General features: G+C 37.6%; 1 protein-coding gene across 1 annotated transcript in view; it reads right to left on the bottom strand.

Annotated features, from left to right (window-relative positions):
* The window catches only part of INTS7 (integrator complex subunit 7), a 59,590-nt gene that overhangs the window by 36,663 nt on the left and 2,070 nt on the right, over positions 1-20,857 (bottom strand). The window contains exons 2-7 of the mRNA XM_019635457.1: positions 17,335-17,464; positions 15,911-16,057; positions 13,258-13,395; positions 8,763-8,809; positions 6,482-6,681; positions 5,882-6,004 (exon numbers count right to left, since the gene is read on the bottom strand). Of these exons, the coding sequence (XP_019491002.1) occupies positions 5,882-6,004; positions 6,482-6,681; positions 8,763-8,809; positions 13,258-13,395; positions 15,911-16,057; positions 17,335-17,464 (785 nt within the window). The remainder of the gene's footprint in view (positions 1-5,881; positions 6,005-6,481; positions 6,682-8,762; positions 8,810-13,257; positions 13,396-15,910; positions 16,058-17,334; positions 17,465-20,857) is intronic.

Here is a 20,857-nt window from a genome sequence, read left to right as displayed (position 1 = left end):
TTTATTTGGTGTGTGGAAGGTGTGCGGAAGAGGGGGTAGTCTTATACGGTGAGTATATAACAAACTCTGTATTTTGAGTGGAAATGTTAGGGGGTTGTCTTATACGCCCAGTCGTCTTATACGCCGGCAAATACGGTAGATTAAAGAGGGTCTTGAAAGCTAGGCAGATTTAAATTTGAGAAGAAAGGAAAAAGGAAGCCACTGGAGAGGAATAATGTCATCTAAAGTGTTAAGGAATTTTATTCTGGCAATGGTAAATAGAACAAGTTAACGGAGAGTTGACAGTTAAGGACCAACCTGTAGCTTATGGCAGTAATTCAGGCAGGTGGTGATGATGGCCTGAATGTGAGTTGGTGGTAGCACTGGAAATCAGAGGATGAACATGAGCGACATTTTGAAAGAGATTACATGTGAGGGAATGAACAAAAAGGATTCAATAATTATTACAAAATTTCAGGCCAGTGGCAGACAGTGTTGATTCCATTTACAAAGACTGAGAATTTATGGGGACTTGCTAATTTCAGAGAAAGGACAGAAAATAGGAAGATATTAAGTCCAAGAAGCAATGTCCACCAGGTACTGGGAATCTGAGATGGAGCAGATTTGTAAGTGGAAGAAGACTCGCATTAGAATTCTGGCTCTGCCACTTACCATCTCTGTGATCTGAGCCAATTACTGAAATCTTTGAGTCTCAACTTCTTTGTCTGTAAAATGGGGGTAAAGATTTATACAGAACTGTTGTTTTCATATAAAACATTCTGGAAAAATATACAAGAAACCAGACATTGATTGCCATTGGTCAGAGTAGCTGAGTGAATGGTAGAGCAAACAGTAAGAGGAAAATTTTTTATTATATATTCTTTTGTGGCTTTTGAATTTTGATACATGACTGTATTGGCATTAAGAGAATGTATTAAAATTTAAACTATAAGTGGCGGTGGGGGGCTGACATCTACTGTCTGTAAGATTAAATAGCTACTGAGAGTCAAAGCACTTTGCAGCCCCTACAAACTGCTAAGTTGGAGAGCAATTCGGAAGGTCAAGTACAAGGACTAGACCATTGGGGAGTGCAACCAGAATGGGAAGCTACCCTAATGGCAGAGAATAAATGGAAGAAAGCACCTAGGGTCAAAGATTTAACCCTGAGGGGAACAGAGAGTGCCGAGCACAAAGAAGGCACAGTTTAGAGAGTGGAAAGAATGAGTGAGGACAGGTAAGTGCCAAAGAAAGCAAAAGAATGAGTAGGTTGACAGAGTCAGTATTACAGAGGACAGATGATAATGGCAGAAAAAGCCTCTGGATTAAGTGCCTAAGCCAAGTGATAGGGAAACAGATCTAAAAGCAAGTGGGGTGATGGAAGGAGAACTGACTCTGGGTAGTGAACACACAATGCAATATACAGATGATGTATTATAGAAAGGTACACTTGAAACCTGTGTAATTTTAATAACCAATGAACCCCAACAAATTTAATAAAAAGAAAAGCAGGGGACAAAGAAATAAAAGCAGATATACAGAACATGCCAAAAAAATGTATACTCATTTTAAGGAAAAAACTATTAAAATTGTCATACTCGATATATACCAGCAACAAAAGATGACTACAAGTCACATTTAACTTCTGTAATTACAAGAGGTGCTCAAAGTGGTTCCCATCAGCGTTCAGACACTTCTGATTATGGCGAACTACTGCTTGAGCAACGCTGACCAAAGTTCCCACTTATACATTTTTTTGGCACCCCCGGTAGATACTGTTTTTGAAGTTCAAAAAAAAGTATTTTTTAAAAAGTGACTGCGATTAGGTAACACTTAGTTTTTATTTATTTATTCAAGTACTTAGACCATTTCCTTTTATCCACTTTTTATTGCCTAAACTGTCCTGCCTTGTACTGTTAATTAGCTTGTGGTTAGGTAGGTATCATCCTCAAACAAAGAGCTCCAGAGGTTAAAGACAAGGTCCTATATTTATATAATTAATATGAAATTATGTTCTGTAGAGTGCTCTGTGTATAAAAGACATTAAATCTTTTGGGATCATCAAGCAGGCAAGTGAGGCATTTTATATAAGATGATAACGGTATTAGTAATCGTAAAGAACAAGAATTTTACCATTTGAAAAACTGAAAAAAATGTTTAGAAAATCTTATGATAAAATTATTTAAAATGTTATCTTCTAATTTCTGTCACCTTGCACAGTACTGGGTGCCTAAAATGCTCTAGTAAACATGTACTGATATAAAGTTTCATTAATTCAAATTGGTAAGCTTAACAGAACACATCACAAAGTTCCCCAGAGATGTTACATCATATTTCAATGACATCTGGTTCATGTTTCTGATTCTAGGACATTACCTATTACAAAATTGTCCTTACAAGGATCAGTTTTCGTACTGACAAATAGGGAAAATCTAACTCTTCAAATGGAGCCCCATTTCTTACTCACCTCCACTGTCTTCCTCACTATTTGGTCTGAATTTCTCTCCCTATGCTGGTTTCACTCACTGCCCAAATGAGGCTCTGCCCTGAATTGCTGTTTTCTGGGTCAGTCCCTAAACAGGGGCTTCTCTTCTACTCTAGAATGAGACTGGCCACCAGGGATGTGCTCCAGAAAGGGACGGCAGAAAGTTTATAATCTTTAAAGAAAAATGTTATGTTTAAAAGGACTCTGTCAAAGACACAACACATCTACATTTTCTGTCTCCACTGTACTAATGCAAAATAAAAAAAAGATTAGAAAAAAAGATTAATTCTCAGGCTTAACTTACCATTGCTCCTAATATCAGGTAAAGTACAAATCAAAACTCTCAGGAGAGATAATGCCAAAAATAAAATTATGTCTTTGAAAATATCTAGAACAAACAGTCTTTTGCTTTGTAACAAAGAAGTTGCATAAATCAAACAGCCTCTTCTAATAACACTGTAACATCAGAACAGTATAAACTATTGATACAGATTAACATCAGCTAAAATGGATATTTACCTTAGCAATGTATAAAAAAAATTCAAAGAAAACTATAAACACATGAAAAAATATTTTTGTTCCCAAGAAATTAATTCTGCTTTTGACTACCTTAATAATAATACACTGTACTTGGGCTCTTCCTTCCTTCAGGTTTTAAAACAATAACAAACTGTATGATGAAAAGAGAGAGAATTAAGATACATGACAACAATACATAAAAGTTTAGAGGGATGTAAATGGAGTTAATGGAGTTAAAGTATGTTCTAAGGTCTCTGTGGCCGAATTAATTTTAGATTTCTATAACTATGCATGTTGTAACTTCTAGGATAACATCTAAAAGAATATTAAAGACTGTAAACTTCCCAACTATTCAAAGGAAAAATAAATGGTAAGATATTAAAAACAACCCAGAGGGCGTCCAAGAAAAGAAAAGATCAGGGGGACATATAAAAAGCACAAAATAAGATAACATTTAAACCCTGATTGGGCCGGCCGAGTGGCTCAGTTGGTTAAGAGCTCGCTCAAGAGTTTGAGCTCTGAGCAACAGTGGTTCGAGTCCAGCCCGAGCTGAGCAGCCGCTGAGCTGCCAACAGGTAGCAGGATGGCTCAGCTAAAAAAAAAACAAACAAAAAAAAACGTAAACCCTGATACATAATGTAGCATAGTAAATGTAAATGAACCAAATGCTCCATTTTAAAATGACAAGGACTACCAGGATGGATTAAAAATAATTAAATACTGAAAGACATATCTGAAACATGAAGATACATAAAGGTTGTAAGTAAAAGGACAACAAACAATCTATCACGTAAATACATCCAGGAGAAAGCTAAAGTAGCCATATTAATATCAAACAAAACAGTAAGATAAAAGATACATTAAAGAGACCTAAATAAATGTCAAGATATAACATGTTCATGCATTGGAAGACTTAACATTGTAAAGATACCAATTTCTTACAAATTGATTTTCCTTCTCAATGTAATCCCAACTAAATTGTCAACTTTTTTTAAGAGGTGAAACTCTATCAGCTGCTTCTACAATTTATATACAATTGCCAAGGACTAATACAGTACAAGTATCCAGAATATACAAAGAATGACTACAAATCAACAGAAAAACAGGCAAGCGGCTTGAATAGCCACTTCACAAAAGAGGAAATTCAAATGGTGAATATATTAAAAAGATGTTCAAACTCTTATGTAATTACAGATTAAAACTACAACTTCTAAACTGGTAAAAATGTTAAAAGTCTAATATTCTTCCTGTTGACAAGGATGTGGATCAATGGGCACTCTCAGGCACTGCTGTTAGGAATGTAAATTGGTTCAATCATTTGGGAAAACAGTTTGATATTATCTGGTAAAGCTGAAGATACTCATATTCTGTTAGTCAGCAGTTTCAAATATGGCAGTTTTACATATAGGTATACACGCTAAACAAACTCTTGCACACATGCTCCAGGAGACAAACAGAAGAATGTTCACAGCGGCATTGTTTGTAAGAGCCCCCATGTTGGAAATTACCCATCAAGAGCAAATAAACAGTGGTCCATCTATATGATGGAATACTATATAGCAATTAAAGGGAAAAAAGATGCAACAATATGGATGAGTCTCATCAGTATAACGTTGAGCAAAAGAAGCAAAAACAAACAACAATATTTTGGGGGCAGGCACACATAGATGGTAAAACTATAAAGAGAAAAGAAATGATCACAATAGTCAAAGTCATGGTTTCCTTTGGGTAGTTATTGAGGTTCTGATGGAGGAGGAAGATGCGAGAGAAGGGGGCAGGGTTCTATGATCCCGCAATGTTTTATTTGGATGGTGGCTATGTGGGTTTCCACTTAGAATTATTGTTTAAACTACTAACTAGACATTTAATATACTTTCCTGTATGTGGGGCCTATTTTACACTGAGAAAGTAAAATACAATGCTCTTACTTGGATCTGGTTCAATGTACAAGTTCCCCAAGTGACCAAAGTGACTGGGTACATTATCTTCTTGGCAAGACAGTATTGTTTAGTAGAAAAAGTGCTAGAGGACAGAAGCTCTCTTAATTAAATTCTTAATTAAGCCCTCTTAAGAAACTCTCTGAAGCATATTAAGTCTCTCTGAACCCTAATTTGCTCATCTACTAAATGCAAATACTAATAACTGCCCTATCTCTTTGGATATTTGTGACTATCAAGGCATAATATATTCCAACACGTTTAGAACATTGCAAACATAGCAGGTTAGTTTTCATAATCTGAACTTCAAAGATTTTTGCTACACTGTAGCTGTGATACCAAGAGATAATAAAATCCATGAAAACAAATAGAATTCTAACAATCTTCCATTTCACTTCAAACAGCATTTTTTAGAAAATGATGCATCTGTTATTAGTAATGGGTAAACAGGGCTCTATTTTGAGAAAAAATAAATGCAAGATATTGTCTAGAGGCTGAGACCTGCTTTTTCATTTACATGAGAAAACCTAAGAATGTCTTTTGCTCTCTGTGAAAAGGAGAAATATATTTTACCGACTTACCCATCCAGCACCTTCCCCCTAATAAATCATAGCAGCACCAAAACTATTCTTTCTGAATTGACTGACTAAAGGGCACAGGAATAGAATAAACAATTTAATTGGGCTTTTCAATTAGCCTGAGTGCTGCTTACAAGAAAATTAACAAGAAATTGAGAGGCAAATCTAATTCACTAAAACAAACTTAAACATTAAATGATAGAAGTTTTATGTATTTACTCTGCTACTTAAAACTTCTAAGACAAATATCAACAATGCTCTTAGAAACTTTTCATATTCGAACACCTAAAAGATGACAATGATATAAAAATGTCAAGAAAAAACAATTTATTACAATGTTATATTATTTTGCTATATAAATTATTAATGTTCAAAGTTCTACATACCTGAATGTTTTCCCTATTCCAAGTATGTGGTGTTTTATTGGCAAGTAATTTCAGATCTTGAATAGCAAGTCTCTTTACTGCTTTCCTCGGGTCATTCTTCAAATACTGCAAGAGAAGCTGAATCTATAAAGGAAATAAGTCACTCTGTGAAAAATATTGTCACTGGAATTATCATTAGGGGTGCTGTGTAGTTTAGTGACACTTTAGATGTGAAACAGGGTTTGTTTCAAACCACAGCCCTGTCATTTACCAGCTATGCGTCCATGTTTAGGCATCTTTCTGTGTGTTTGTGAAATGACACTAGCATTTAACTTGCAAGGTTCTGGCACAGGACCTGGCTTTTAACACTCAATTCTTTCTTTACTGCCAACTCCATGCTCTGCCATGTACCCCAACCTCCACCTCATGTCCTCAGGAGATCCCAAGAATCAATACTGTGAATATGGAAAAGGGAAAAACAAGCGAAAGGAACTTACACAGGTCTTTATCAGAGAAAGGGATCTTAATATTATCAAAATTTATGGGTTAATTATTTTTTTATCATAAATGTAATACGTAAGTTAGGTGAAGAAAAGGCAGTTTAAAGAAAACTGAAATTACCTGCTTTGGCGTATCCACCAAAGATGAAGCTGCAAGCAGAGTAAAAGTGTGCAAAGAAACAATCACCATTTTGGTGGAAGGATAGGAGGTGACCAGCTGCTGTAAAAGCTGACGAGCACTGGAAGCTAGGATGGCATCGTGGTGCATGTGCTGTAGGATGGGAATCAGCTTCAGCTTCAAGTCCACTGGTGTGGTCAAGCCTGGATACAGAAAGAACTCTTAAGATTTCTGATCATCGTTCTTGGTAGTATTTCACATTTCAATTAGTAAAATAACCATTTAAAAGCAAATAATATACTAATATTATGCTGATAACATTAAAGATCATTATACGAGAGCTAATCAATCAGTTTAATAGTTTTTTTCCAAAAGTATTTACCTTAACATTAGTTTTTCAGTACTATGAAACTACATGCGATAGTAGAAAATGCCTTTAAAAGACATAGTAGAGAGCAAAGTCATTTTGCTGCCTATGTCTTCTCATAGCATACTAAAAAGATATGTACATATACACATGTGTACACACATACTCAATGGCTATAATTTGATTATATTTACAATTTGAATGAGTTCCTCCAACACTAAGTCAAGATGTGAACTGCATGGAATGGTTCTGAAGTTTTCTGAACCTCGTGCAGCACTGCCTTTCTGCTCTGCATACACAGCTGGACTCCATGAGGACTAACTCCAATGTATCTTTTCCTGTCAACATTGGAGCTAATCAGAAACACTTTCCTTCTACAGCATAGCTTTGTGGTGACAGACAACAAAAAACTGTCAATCATAATGTATTGCATATAGGCCAACAGCTAACTTACACTCTGCAGTCACTGGTTTTCCCATTGTAAAATAACTGTTGGTGTGAATACATGATACCACTTCAACATTCAATGGCAGCTTACATCAACAAATGCCCTTGCTATTTGGCCTCTATTTGGCTTTGGCCAGCGCAGGGAGCCCCAGGAGATGGGAAGGAAAAGAATGAGGTCAGAGTATTTATTCCCTGGTTCTCTCTCTGCAGGGTCACATTATGTTCACTGAAGGTCAGTTTATCAAAGTGACCCTTTTGACATGACTCCAGGTTTCTGGTAACCACTCCCTCCCACGCACCCTAATGGGAAGGCAGGACATTATCCCCTATAGCTTATCCTGTCCATACCTTTGTAAATGGTTCCTTCATTAAACACTGGATTATCTTAATTCAAGTATGACATCTGTTTCCTGCTGAGATCTTGCTTGATACAGCAGGGATTCAATAAGGTCATGCTCAATGAATAAGTGATGCTTCCTTCTAATGATAGCCCTTTCTGCAGGAAAGCCCTTTTCTGATGGTGGCAAAGACAAAGGAATAAAGGGGAACAGGACAAAACTCGACCACTGGATCTTGGTCTTCAATTAAGTGTTTTTATTTCCTTTTCTGTAAAATAGATAATAGCATTACCTCTCAAGTCTGCTCAATTGCACAATTCAAAGAATGCCCTTTAGAAAAATACCAAGGACATGGTGTTCTCTAGGGCAGTGCAATGCTGCGGTACTAGAGCTCTCTCTTTTTTTTTTTAATGGAGCCATCCTGCCACCTGTTGGCAGCTCAGCGGAAGCTCAGCTTGGGCCAGGAATCGAACTGGCAACCCTGTTGCTCAGAGCTCACACTCTTGAGCGAGCTCTTAACCAACTGAGCCACTTGGCCAGCCCCCAGAGCTCCCTTTTAAACGGGGTTAATACATGTGAAGCACAGTACAGAAGATGATATTAGAAAACTTGGCCTTTGTAAACTATGGTAAGGAAATTTACATTTTAGTTGCAATTGAAGACACTGGAGGGACATTAGCAGAGTAATGAGACAGCCCCAAGACCTAATGGCACCACTCTCCCGTATCACAATGTTCTTCCCCTACATATCTGCATTTCTCATTCAAATATCACTTCATCACAGGCCTTCCTTGATCAGCATATATAACATAGAAAAGATCCCCCCTTCTACCCTGCCATCTTCTCTAGGGACTTGCTATCCTTCTCACTCACTTTTTCTCCGTAGCACTTGATATGTCATATTTTTGTGCTGTTACCCCTCTTCCTTCCACCACTAGAATGTAGGTTACATTCGGGCAAGGACTTTGTTTTGTTCACTACTGTATCCTAAGCACCTACAACAGTTCTGGCATTTAGAAGATGCTTAATAAATACTATTTGAATGAATAAATGAATAGTGACTGGCACATAGTTAAGTACTTAATATAAATCCTATTAAGTCACTTCATCATACTAAATGAAGCATACATACCTTGAATCATTTCACTGATTTTGTTACATATTCCTACAGCAAAATCCCTTTGGAAAGAGAGAACAGCAAAAATTTTAAAACCAAAACATTAAATCTCCTTAAGTTTTCTAAGGATTTAAAAGAAATACAACACAATCAGTACAGGAGAACGCCAATACATACACCAAATTGTAACCTGGAGAAACTGTATTTCAAAGGTCAGGTGCTGGGGGTGGGGTAAGAAATGCAACTGAACCAAAACTCCAACCAGCAAATACAACTGAAATCAAAACTCCAACCAGCAAGCCCTGTTCTCAATTGATACTCAAGGAAAGGTGCTCTGCTTTACGAAAGATGCTCTGTTGCAATTCGCATCACTGAGTGTCACTGTCTGAAAGATTCAAGGTCACACTATCCCAGTCTATGATGTTTTAGGATATACTTTCAATTAAGAAAAGCTTTTAACACACAAGCTGATTACATAAGCAACAAATTTATTTCTAATATTCTGAATTTTAGAAGAACAGAGTGTGAATAGAAACATAGTAGGAAATAGGGATAGAATTTTATTATAAAAGCCAAACTATTTAAAGTTAGCTGTGTTTTTAACATTACGTACACATAAAGCATATTCCAAGGTGCTGCTTTTGGGTCTACTGCAATAGAAACATCACTGAATGTCGAGAAAGTATTAATAACATGAATATTTGAGATAAAATATAATATGTAAGGAAATATGATACAGACAATATGATTAAACTTGGCTCATTTAGCCATAAGTGATACATAAGACATGAAATACTTCCCCTCTGCAGTTCAATGGATGTCTAAATAAAATATATCCTCTGCCATTAAGATATTTGCCCTTTTCAATTTTATTCTCTCACAAGTGAACAGAAGTTAATGATATATGACAACATCATCTCTTGACAGCTAATGGAATGTATGATTGTGCATTCTTGTGTTTTCTAGAATTTTCTTAGGTTTAGTTTGTAAATATGTTTTGAGGTTAACTGAGTTTGTTCTCAGTTCTTCTACTGTGCTCTTACTCTCTTTAACTACATCTACTATAATTTCTGAAATCTCATTATCATCCAATAAGCATTATTCTGAAATCCTGACATTTCCCTTGTGCTTATGCAGAAAAAAGCACACTTTGTTGTGCTTTGCAATAAAATATTGATGGATTTATCTAAAACTTAATCCAAAATCGCTTTTGTTTTAGAATTTAACAATGTTTATTCTAAAATAAAGTTTATTTGCAAAGTATTTTTTTGTATATTTACTAGTGAATTGTTGGCTTAAAAAAGAAATTAAGAGACTCATTTTTTTCAACCTAGTTCACCACAGTCACCACTAGAGGACACTTCTCTCACTGACCATGCTTGCCTGGTCCCTGAAGGTATCTGGGCTTGCATGCAACTCCTTCCTGCTTTGTGACCTAGGAACTAGCGCTTTAAAAATATAAAATCTTAATCTTTTTAAAAACAAGTTACATATAGTTACGGTAGTAGACAAGGGGAGAACAGGATTTAATTCATTGAAGTCTTAAAGGTCTTTTGGCCAGTTACTCTGATATGTTTAAGATCCAAAATTAATAAATAAAGATGCTAAAACAAAAATCCATCAGTTATTGCTTGAGATATCTAATCTTAGGTCATCTTTATCTAGGGCAGAGGTTCTCAACCTGTGGGTCGCAACCCCTTTGGGGGTCAAACGACCCTTTCACAGGGGTCGCCTAAGACCATCGGAAAACATATATTTTCGATGGTCTTGGGAACCGAGACGCCGCTCCTCGATCAGTCTCCAGGCGGGTCCACCCACATGCAGATACGCCCACATACAAGTACCCGGCTTCAAGACAAAATTTCATTTATTTGTAATTAGAAATAAATATTTCAAATATATAATTACATATTGTTTTTGTGATTAATCACTATGCTTTAATTATGTTCAATTTGGAACAATGAAAATACATCCTGCATATCAGATATTTACATTACGATTCACAACAGTAGCAAAATTACAGTGATAGAGGAGCAACAAAAATAATTTTATGGTTGGGGGTCACCACAACACGAGGAACTGTATTAAGGGGTCACGGCATTAGGAAGGTTGAGACCCACTGCTATAGGGGAAGAGGTAAACTCTAATCTCAAAAACATGTATTTCATTAATTTCACACGCTGATACATTTAGATAGGTCCTTAATGCTTTCTACTGCACTAATTTGGTCTTTTTTTTTTTTTATTGGGGAATTGGGGGAGGGGAACAGTGTTGGGGAATTAGGGAAGGGGACCAACCAAGTTGTTGTTCTTCAATCTTCGTTGTGGAGGGCGCCAGTCGCCATCTGGCTGCCCGTCGGCAGCTCATGGCCTCTAAACTCAAGGTGCTGTGTTCAATCTTAGTTGCAGGTGGGCTCAGTCACCATCCCATGCGGGAGTGGAACCAGCAGCCTTGTTGTTAAAAGCACACGCCCTATCCACTGAGCCATCCAGGTGGCAGCTCAGCTCAAGGTGCTGAGTTCAGTCTCAGTTGCGGGTAGGCATAGCCCACCATCGAACAGGCAATCTTGTTGTTACACCAGCTGAGCCATCCTGCTACCTGTTGGCAGCTCAGCGACAGCTCAGCTCAGGCGCAGCGTCACTGGCCCACGTGGGAATCAAACCAGTGGCCCTGTTGCTCAGAGCTCACGCTCTTAAGCCAACTATTAATCAACTGAGTCACTCAGTTGGCCCTAATTTGGTCTTTTTTAATATCACAAATAACAAGTATACAATACTGAAGCCTGGGATGTTAAAAATTGTTTCTATATAAACTGTTAATTTAAATGTTTACTGACCGATTCTAAAAATGAAGAATCTTGCTGTTTCTTTTACTTAGTCTTAATCATTTTCCAAGACAGGTCAGAAATTCCATAGCTGACAAAATTAGCTTGTTAATAACAGAAGATAAAATCTGAACCAAAATGATTCTCATAAATAAAATCTAATCACTAAACTACAAATTTTTCATTTAGAAACTATTTTTGGAGTCACTGAAAGTACATATTAAATCTGACAAATTATAAAGCATGACACCTTGATAATGGTAATCAAGTGATAACTATTCACTAGATGTAACTCCTATCCAAAAAAAGTAATTTTTATAAAGTTCCCTCAATTATCAATGACTCTCAATAATAAAAAATTGCCAATTTTCAAAAGCACAAATAGGAACTGTATTTACTCAAATGTTTCTCCCATTCAACTACTGTCACATCTACCAATTTTCAGCAGTAAACTAAAAATTATATGCTTTCTATTCTCTACTCTCCTTCTCCAATGAGTAATCCTAGAATTCTGAAGGTTTGATGAGAGCAGCTGAAAAAAATATGCATATAATTAAAAGCTGAAGAAAGAAATTTGTTTATTTCAAGTCTATCCAAATTTAGCAGAGGCTCTTCATGAAAATGCTATTTTTTATTTAAAAAAAAATACCATTTATTATTCACCTGATTATAAAACCAAATTTGCTCATGGCAGGATATAGAGGAATTTATAAAAAATAATAATAAAAATTAGATATGATCTTACCATTCAGAGATCATGTTCTGATATATATCCTTCTAGTTTTTCTATTCCCCATATACTAGTGTTTTCTTAATAAGTCTGTAATATCATATAAACTATATGTAACCTGTTTCCAGTACGTTTCTAAAATATATTTCTTAAAAGCTGATATAATGTTCTATTCTATGATCATATTTATCTAAGAACACTGGTTGGAATTTAGGTTGCTACTAATTTCTTTTCTTATAATGCTGTAACCAGCATCCTAGCAAATAAATATCAGTACACATTACGGATTCCTTAGGATTAGTTCTAAGTGGATTTTCTAGGTCAAAGGGATGTTGAAGGCAAAATACATAATACAAAAACGCCCTCCAGAAAGCAATGCTACTTTTGATATCAGTCACTGAAGTGGGTAATACATTTTTTTACAGATGGTAAACAAGCAAGTCAAACACAGTAATAAAACCATGGTCAACACTTCATCCAAAGAAGACCCCTAAATGTTCTGCACGATAATAGTGGAGAACATGACCTCCCAAATAGGTTAAAATTCGTTCAACTCAAGTTACTGTCTTTGCCAAACTGTGCGCAGCTCTAATGCCAAGCAGCTTACCTGAGAAGACAATAAGAAACCAGCAATTTAGTATTAGGGCTGTGTATGTCTGGGGAAGCTCTTCAGCAAACAAAGCTCCCGCTCCCCAGTGAGGCTTTCCAACTACTCTCATCTATGCTAATCCTGTCCTAGAAACTCTTATTTCATTTATAGTTAATGCCAACATTTTGTACTTAACTATTCCGCTCTATGTATTTAAGTTTTGCGTCCCCAATATGATGTACACCCTCTTGGAAAACACACCTTGCCATTTACATTTTTCTGTATCCCTCAGTGTTTACGTAGTGCTGAGTTACTCCTTCAAAAACCTCTCCTTGGGAAGCCAAGTAATTGAAAGGCCTATGCTTACTTCGATTGTGCAGAGAAGTTTGCAGCAGCAAAAACAGCAGCTTCAACTTCTACATTATCATGTGAATCCAGACTCTGACGAATACTATGATGAGCATTCTTTCTCTCAGGAATTATTGATGCCAGACTTCCCAACATCCTACAGAAATAGAGAAACCCAAGAAGAATGAAAATACAATAAACTCAAGGTCAGGAAAAGAAGAAGCAAGACAAGGTTGGATTACCAAAACTAAAGTTTGTAGATAATTACATAATCTCAAGTTAATAAAAGCATCAATTTTACAAATCAAGCTGTGATGAAATTCTAACCACTTTCCCATACTTCAATATGTCAGAAAAATTAACATGGATTATTTAACATAAGAAAAATTTTACAAAATAATCTTGAAGTACAATCCAGGTACCAAACAGAACCCAGAAAACAAACTTTTGATTTATTAAAGCATCAAAATATCAATTTTCCAATGTTACATAAAAAATCCATATTAGCAAAGCATTAAAATTCTAACATTTTTGGTCAAAGTAAAAAAACTAAGACTTCCCAGTCCTTTTTTCCTACATCAATAAATATTGGCAGCATAACTTTCAAACCCATCCTCAATGTCAAAAGAAGTGATGCAGAGGATGTTCCCTGGAACTCACATCAGAGTCTGAGAGGGTGAGGAAGGTAGAATTTGAAAAAACACAGTACACTTTATAATAAAAATATACATTTGGAAAAGGAACATAATCTACAGTTGGTAACATAAACTATAGAAAATAAAGCTTGAAAAGTATTTTCAGCAGAAAGGCATGGATTTTAGAAGGCTGTAAAACATTTCAATAAACAAAACAGAGTTCCTACAACGACAACCTTTCTCTAAGTCAATGTCCAAAGTTACTTTCCAACTTTACATATCTCCTAATTATCCTATAAAGATATAATCAACTGGACACAAGTAGTAGAGTTCTTATAAACAAGGTATTAAAATGGACTAAATATGCAATTTAATTTCAATTTGAAAACAAAGTTTGAAATAACTTAGATGAGTTATTTTTCAAAATAAACATCTAATATATACTAATCTAATATTTTATACAAGATTAGACTAGGCAAAGGTCCAGCCGAGTGGCTCAGTTGGTTAAGAGCTCACTCAAGAGTGTAGAGCTCTGAGCAACAGGGTCGCCAGTTTGATTTCTGGCCCGAGCTGAGCTGCTGCTGAGCTGCCAACAGGTGGCAGGATGGCTCAGCTAAAAAAATAAAAATTAAAAAAATAAAGATTAGACTAGGCAATATGAATATATCTTGAGTAACAGTTTGCTACTATGTAATATAAAAAGGCAAAAAAGCATAATCCCATTAGTCACTACTTTCTGAAAAGATTTCTAGTAATATTATAAATAATTCAGAGCACTACATTTCAAATGCAATGAATATCTCACAGCTTCTTCTTCCATTTGTTGTTTTACTTTATAAGTCTAAAGTAACGGGTAAAAAATAAAACATCTTTAAACTATGAATCACAAAAGCACTTAATTCTGAACAAGAGGAAAGAACCAGTTCCTGCTGTGAAGACATGGAAACTTAGGGAAGAAGATACACTCTAGACTTCATGATTAAAAAGAGCATTGTCTGAGAAGGGCAAGTCAGAAATGAGCCCTATAATTTAGGAAAGTGCATTTCAAAAATCCCAAAATTATACAAATAATTCCATAAACAGCAGAGCTAAAGGAGAACATGGCTCAAGCTGAATATAAGGCTTACAAAACGAAATTCTAACAAAATTTCAAAAAATGTTTAAATGCCAAGAAAGAAAAAAGGCTAAAGAAACTACTGTGGTTGTATCTGGCATTCTTCAAGGAGTTCAAATACAAATTACTGCAATAAAAAATGAGTCCATACATAAGGACGAACACAGAAAACTAACATGAAACAGTAAGAATAAAGTCAGGAAGTTCAAAATGAGCTAAGGCTAAGCTACATTCAGATCCTGGTTATTTGATCAGAACACCTACCAACAGGGCCGGCCGAGTGGCGCGTTGGTTAAGAGCTGGCTTGGGACGCCAGAGGGCCCCGGTTCGCATCCCACAATATGAGGGCCAGTGACACTGCCCTCTACAGCTAAGATGCTGAACAACAGCTCAACCTGGGGCTGGGCTGCCGTGAGTCGCCGGCGACGGCGTAGGCTGCAGCCCCTGTGGCAATGGGTTGCCATGGGCTACCGTGTGTAGCCAGCAGCCAGCGTGAGCGGCCTTCAAGCTGCCGTGAGCGGCCGTCCAGAAGCCGGTGACTTATCTGCCTTGCCCAGGAAGAGCATAATGATGGTGCCAACGTGGGCCAGTGAAGCAACGTCCTCCACAACTAGACTGAAGAACAAAAGGACAGCAACTTGTCTGTTCCCCTTCCCCCAACTCCCCAGTAAAAATCTTAAAAAAAGGAACACCTACTTACAGAATGTTAGGCAACAATTTACAACCAAAACAATATCACAGATAAGTGAGAAGTATTTACAGGTTGGGATGATTACCGTATTTTTGCATTGAGTCTTATTTGGAAGAACAAAAATAAATTCTTAATCCTCAAAATGGAAAAAGTAAACATGCTGCCTTTCTGGGTTACATAAATACCACTCAAACAATCTTGTGATGAGTCATCACAGCAACGCAGTAGGTACCTGAGTGTGATGGCTCTTGCTACAGGGTCATTACTATGAATCACAGAGAAAATTCTCTTCACAAATTCATCCACATTTAGAATCTTCTCCAAATGCTTCTCACTTTGTTGAGTAACTTTAAGCACACAGAGCCTCAGGAAATTGTTTCTATGAAAAACCAGAGATAAAATAAATTAGACCACTTTAGCAAAGTAACAGGACACTAACGATATTAAGTTGTAGCAACAGGTGAATGCTTTTCAGCATTTATTATTATCTGTCTCATCACTAAGAGTTAAAGGCTATAGTACTTTAAGTGGGCACTAAGCATAAGCAGTTAGCAATGCCTGCAGTCCTCCTGCAAGACACCGAAATGGCAGTGACACAAGAAGCCCTGGGAAGGAACTAAACCTTATCCTATTATAATCGAGGCCAGGAGTTCAGGCCAGGAGGCCATATGGTCTTCCTCCGCTCTCAAGCTAATTCTATAACATCTTTACTCCTTCAAGTCTGATATGGTGTGTGTACAAGCACATGAGTGCAAAGAGAACGACAGAAAGAAGTGGGAGAGGGACTGGTGGGAAGAAGAAAAAAGAAAAGAGGATTTTATTCAGGGCTTACATGTTTCAAGCACTTCGTAGTAACATGTACTCTCACGTTATAAAACAAGCTATTAAATCAGAAACTTCTCAAAACAATCAGTAAAAAACCACAGATATTTGCAAAATATACAGTAATATATTAAGGTTGCCTTAATTTGATTTATCCTGTTACCCACGTAAGTACTCTCTAATTTATACACTTCATTTTTGCTTAAACTGTCATTAAATCTCCCACCAAAAAGTATGTATTACACACCACCATGCGTGTCTACTAAAATGGTAACCAATCATGTGGAAGTCCTAAAAGGCAGATAGAATAAAGAAAGACGGGCCGACCGAGTGGTGCATTGGTTAAGAGCTGGCTTGGGACGCCAGAGGACCCCGGTTCGGATCCCACATATGAGGGCCAGTGACACTGCCCTCTACAGCTAAGATGCTGAACAACAGCTCAACCTGGAGCTGGGCTGCTGTGAGTCGCCGGCAACGGCGTAGGCTGCAGCCCCTGCTGCAGTGGGCTGCCGTAAGCTACCATGAGTGGCCAGCAGCCAGCGTGAGCTGCCAAGAGCCACCGTGAGCGGCCGTCCAATGGCCGCCTCACCTGGGAAGAGAGCAATGATCGCAATGCCAACTTGGGCCAGTGAAGCAACGTCCTCCACACTAGACTGAAGAACAAAAGGACAGCAACTTGTCTGTTCCCCTTCCCCCGATTCCCCAGCGCTGTTCCCCTCCCTCAATTCCCCAATAAAACCTTTAAAAAAAAAAAAAAGAATAAAGAAAGACTACAATGCAAAACAAAGATATGAACAAAGTGCTTTAGGGCACTGTGGCTTTAAAAAGACTTACCCAACTCGGAAAACATCGGCTAACTTGAGGAAAGCAGAATTGATGAGGATAGGGAATGGATACTTCTGAAACAGCCTGGGGAAGCGAACAACCGCTTCACATTGCTCACCAAGTTTGCCGGATCTCAGACCTGCGAAAAACAGAAAAAAGAGAGAGCAGCTTATACACTTGTGGCTACAACAGTTAAGTTCTGTTTGTAATGAATTAACCTTGGTTGGGATGAAAAAGGCAAAGGAGGAAGCAGTCCTTGTAGAGGGCGTCACCCAACAGAGTTAAGATCTGTTTTACCTTTCCTTGAAAAACAGAAGCACAGACCACACTGATTTGTTTAAATTATGCTGATTTAAAATGTACCAAAGATAATTTTGAATCTGGCCAGAGAAATGTTTTGATCTCCCTAGTGTTGCTAAATCTTATTTCTTTAAGACAAAAATAGACCCACATGCCTCTGGCAAGGCCAACAGAGTAAATAAGCTAAATAGTGAATTTTTTGCTTATTTTCTGATGTAGGGTAGGATGGTACCCAGCTTGCTTTATCTAGGTCAATTTCGACTCAGGATAAGCCAAGCTTCTGAGAAAAGGCACTCAGCACAACCAGATCTTGGTCTAAGAGAAGTTATTCACTTTACTTCTATTGCTAGTTACAACCAACCCGAGAATGCCCTGATCCTAAGACCAATGATGACAAGAATGCCACTCTAAGACCAGAGATGAAAGCAGAGGGATGTGATCGCTGTTTCTACATTTTACTTTTCTTCTCCCACCCAACAGTGCCTGGAGGTAAACAGTGCTTAACTCAGTTAAAACATATGAGTAGACTAGAGGGAACTAACATAGGTTGTCTGTAAATTGCTTATTCATTCTAAATTCATTCTGCAGCAATAAAGTTCATTATTCTAAACTTATTTAGCACTTAAAATATGCAGAACATTTTTCGAGGGTACTGGTTTGCAGCCCTGGTTCTGTACCATAACATCTGTGAAACTTTTCAAAAGTACCCACGCTAGGGTTCCAGTCCACACCTACCAAAGCTCTGGGGCAGGCAGGGCCCAGGCTTCGGCTCAGCTGCACTGAGAGGGCAGGCATTCAGGGCCGCAAGCTATGCTGTCACTTGGGTCTTATTTGACTGGCCTGCCGATATTGATTACACTGGGGTTAGAAAACTAGAAGGCTGCTGAATCTGGGCCTCAGAACGACTTGAGCTGATAAACACATTTTTAAAGATTTTGAATTCACTGCCAAATTTTAAAAATGAGATTGCACATAAAACTCAGGATTTCTGGCTTTTTCGAAAACTGTAAATATCACTGAAGGTGGGAGAGTCTTGACCAAAGAAACACGGTAGTGTTGCACGTCTGTGTTAAAGGCTACTCTGAGTTTGATAGAATTTCTGATAATAGCTACCTGCCCTGTTTATGACTTTCTCCAGCAATTTCTGGCTGCCTTTGGGCACACATGACTAGAATAGAACCTTGGATGAGAATTTAAAGTACTGGTAAGAAAGTAAATGAAGTTTATAAACTGAGGAACCATGAAATGTAAGCTGGATACAGAAGTAAAAACAGGAAAGAACTGCTAGGTAGGGGAAAGAAGAGAGATAAATATACCGAGGTGTGAATAAAAATAAAGAATGGTCAAAATAACATTAATCAAAATGATGATAATGATGATGCATAGTAAGTCCTTCTAATGTGCCAGACACTCTACTAAGCACTTTACATGTATTAAAGCCTCACTTTATAATCACAGACGTTAGGTACTATTACCCCCATTTTAAAAACGAAGACACAGGCAAAGACAGTTAAACTGCCTAAGAAACAACAGCTAATAAATGGCAGAGATGGGGTTCAAATCCTGGTAATCTGGTTCCGGAGCCTAAGGTCTTCACCATTATGCTAAAATGAACACCTAGCAAGCAACGAGAGGGACAGTGATTAAGATTAAAGAATGGGATATCTGAATTAGTGATTTCAGAGTGGTGCAATTCTGAGGGATGACAAATTCCAGGGAACTAAGGAGGAATAACATAAATTATGATAAACTTGGGGTTTCTGATGTACCTTAATCACGTTTTCAAAGTAGCACACATTTCCAGGTATGAATCAGTCAGAGTTCTTAGCTGCAAGCTAAGAACCAAACTCTAGCTGATTGGGCAGAAAAATGGGTTTATTAAAAGGCTAGTAGTAAACAGTTTCAAGGCTAAACTTCTAGGAACAACAAATACCACACTGCCAAACTAATTAGATGGGGAAAACTGTTGTTGCTAGGAAACACCAGATACTACCGTGAGCTCTGCTGTCATCTAGCAATGGAGCCATTGCTGCTGGTACTGTACACTAGGGGGCACTATAGCCACTGCTGCTGCCAGGACAGGGAGCTGCAAGGGTCCTCATCAAATCCGCCTTCTTGCATCTCTAAACTTAAATCACAGAGCTAGGAGGAGGTCTGTCTGATTGGCAGAGCCTAAGTTCAAATGCAATGCTCTAGCAAAGGAAACTGGTTACTGCTTCCATTTTGGTGAGACAGGGCTCATGATGTGGAACATTCCTCAAGCGTAGGAAGAGTGTTCAAAAGATGCTAAGATGCGACCATCAACATGGCCAACATCCACTACAAAGAACACTGGTAATTCGCAACACCAAACAAGCACATATTAGGGGAATCTGTTATATACGTTGCTTTAGCTAAGGGGTGAGAATGAGTCAAAGTGGAACCATAACACATACACATCTTAAAGTCTATTCACTAAAAAAGGCGGGGGTGGGGGTGGGGGGGTGGAGTGGAGATACAAACACAAGCACGCACCACACATTATAAAGTAACCTAACAACTCAAGCTGAATAAATTGTTAATGGCAAAGCCTCAATAGATTACATTAAAAAGCAGGAATACAAACAACTGAAATGATAGTCAACTCGACTGATGATGCATTAATAATAAAGCATCCTTACCCCAAATGTCAGAAATTGTCTGTAAATACTATATATGATGGCATGTATGCCACACTGTGCAGCATGTACACAGAATACTGATTTGGAATCATAAACAAATTAATTTTATTTTATGAATGCCAACTTTTAGGAATATTTATTAACTCACTTTGTAAGTTACAAGACAGTAGCTTTTAGCCATACATAGAAATGAATCCACGGATTTCAGTAAGAGCTGAAGAAGGGCCTTGGAGTTTTGGATCAGTTCATGGCCTATCAAGGGGTCACCAACCAGGTCCTTCCTAATGCTGGTTTTTACATGGCATTGAGTTGGTAAGAGTCTGACCTTAGCCTCAACTTTACATGATCTTATAGGTCCACTTCTCAACACTGCCAGACTAAGTCTGGTCTGGTAGTACAGATTTTTCAAGAGAAAGAATCTGATTGGCTCAGTGTGGGTCTTTTGTCCACTTCTGAATCAGTCATTATGGCATGGAATTGGTCACATGGTATAAACTTGGCTGCAGAGGCTTCTCTCTATAGTATGGGAACTTGTAGCCTTCTGACACTACGACCTTTGGCTCACAAAATAG

Source organism: Hipposideros armiger, unplaced genomic scaffold (genome assembly GCF_001890085.2).
Source record: "Hipposideros armiger isolate ML-2016 unplaced genomic scaffold, ASM189008v1 scaffold_22, whole genome shotgun sequence".
Classification (NCBI taxonomy): domain Eukaryota; kingdom Metazoa; phylum Chordata; class Mammalia; order Chiroptera; family Hipposideridae; genus Hipposideros; species Hipposideros armiger.
The sequence above is the reverse complement of the archived record's forward strand: the minus strand, read 5'-3'. Positions and strand labels throughout refer to the sequence as shown.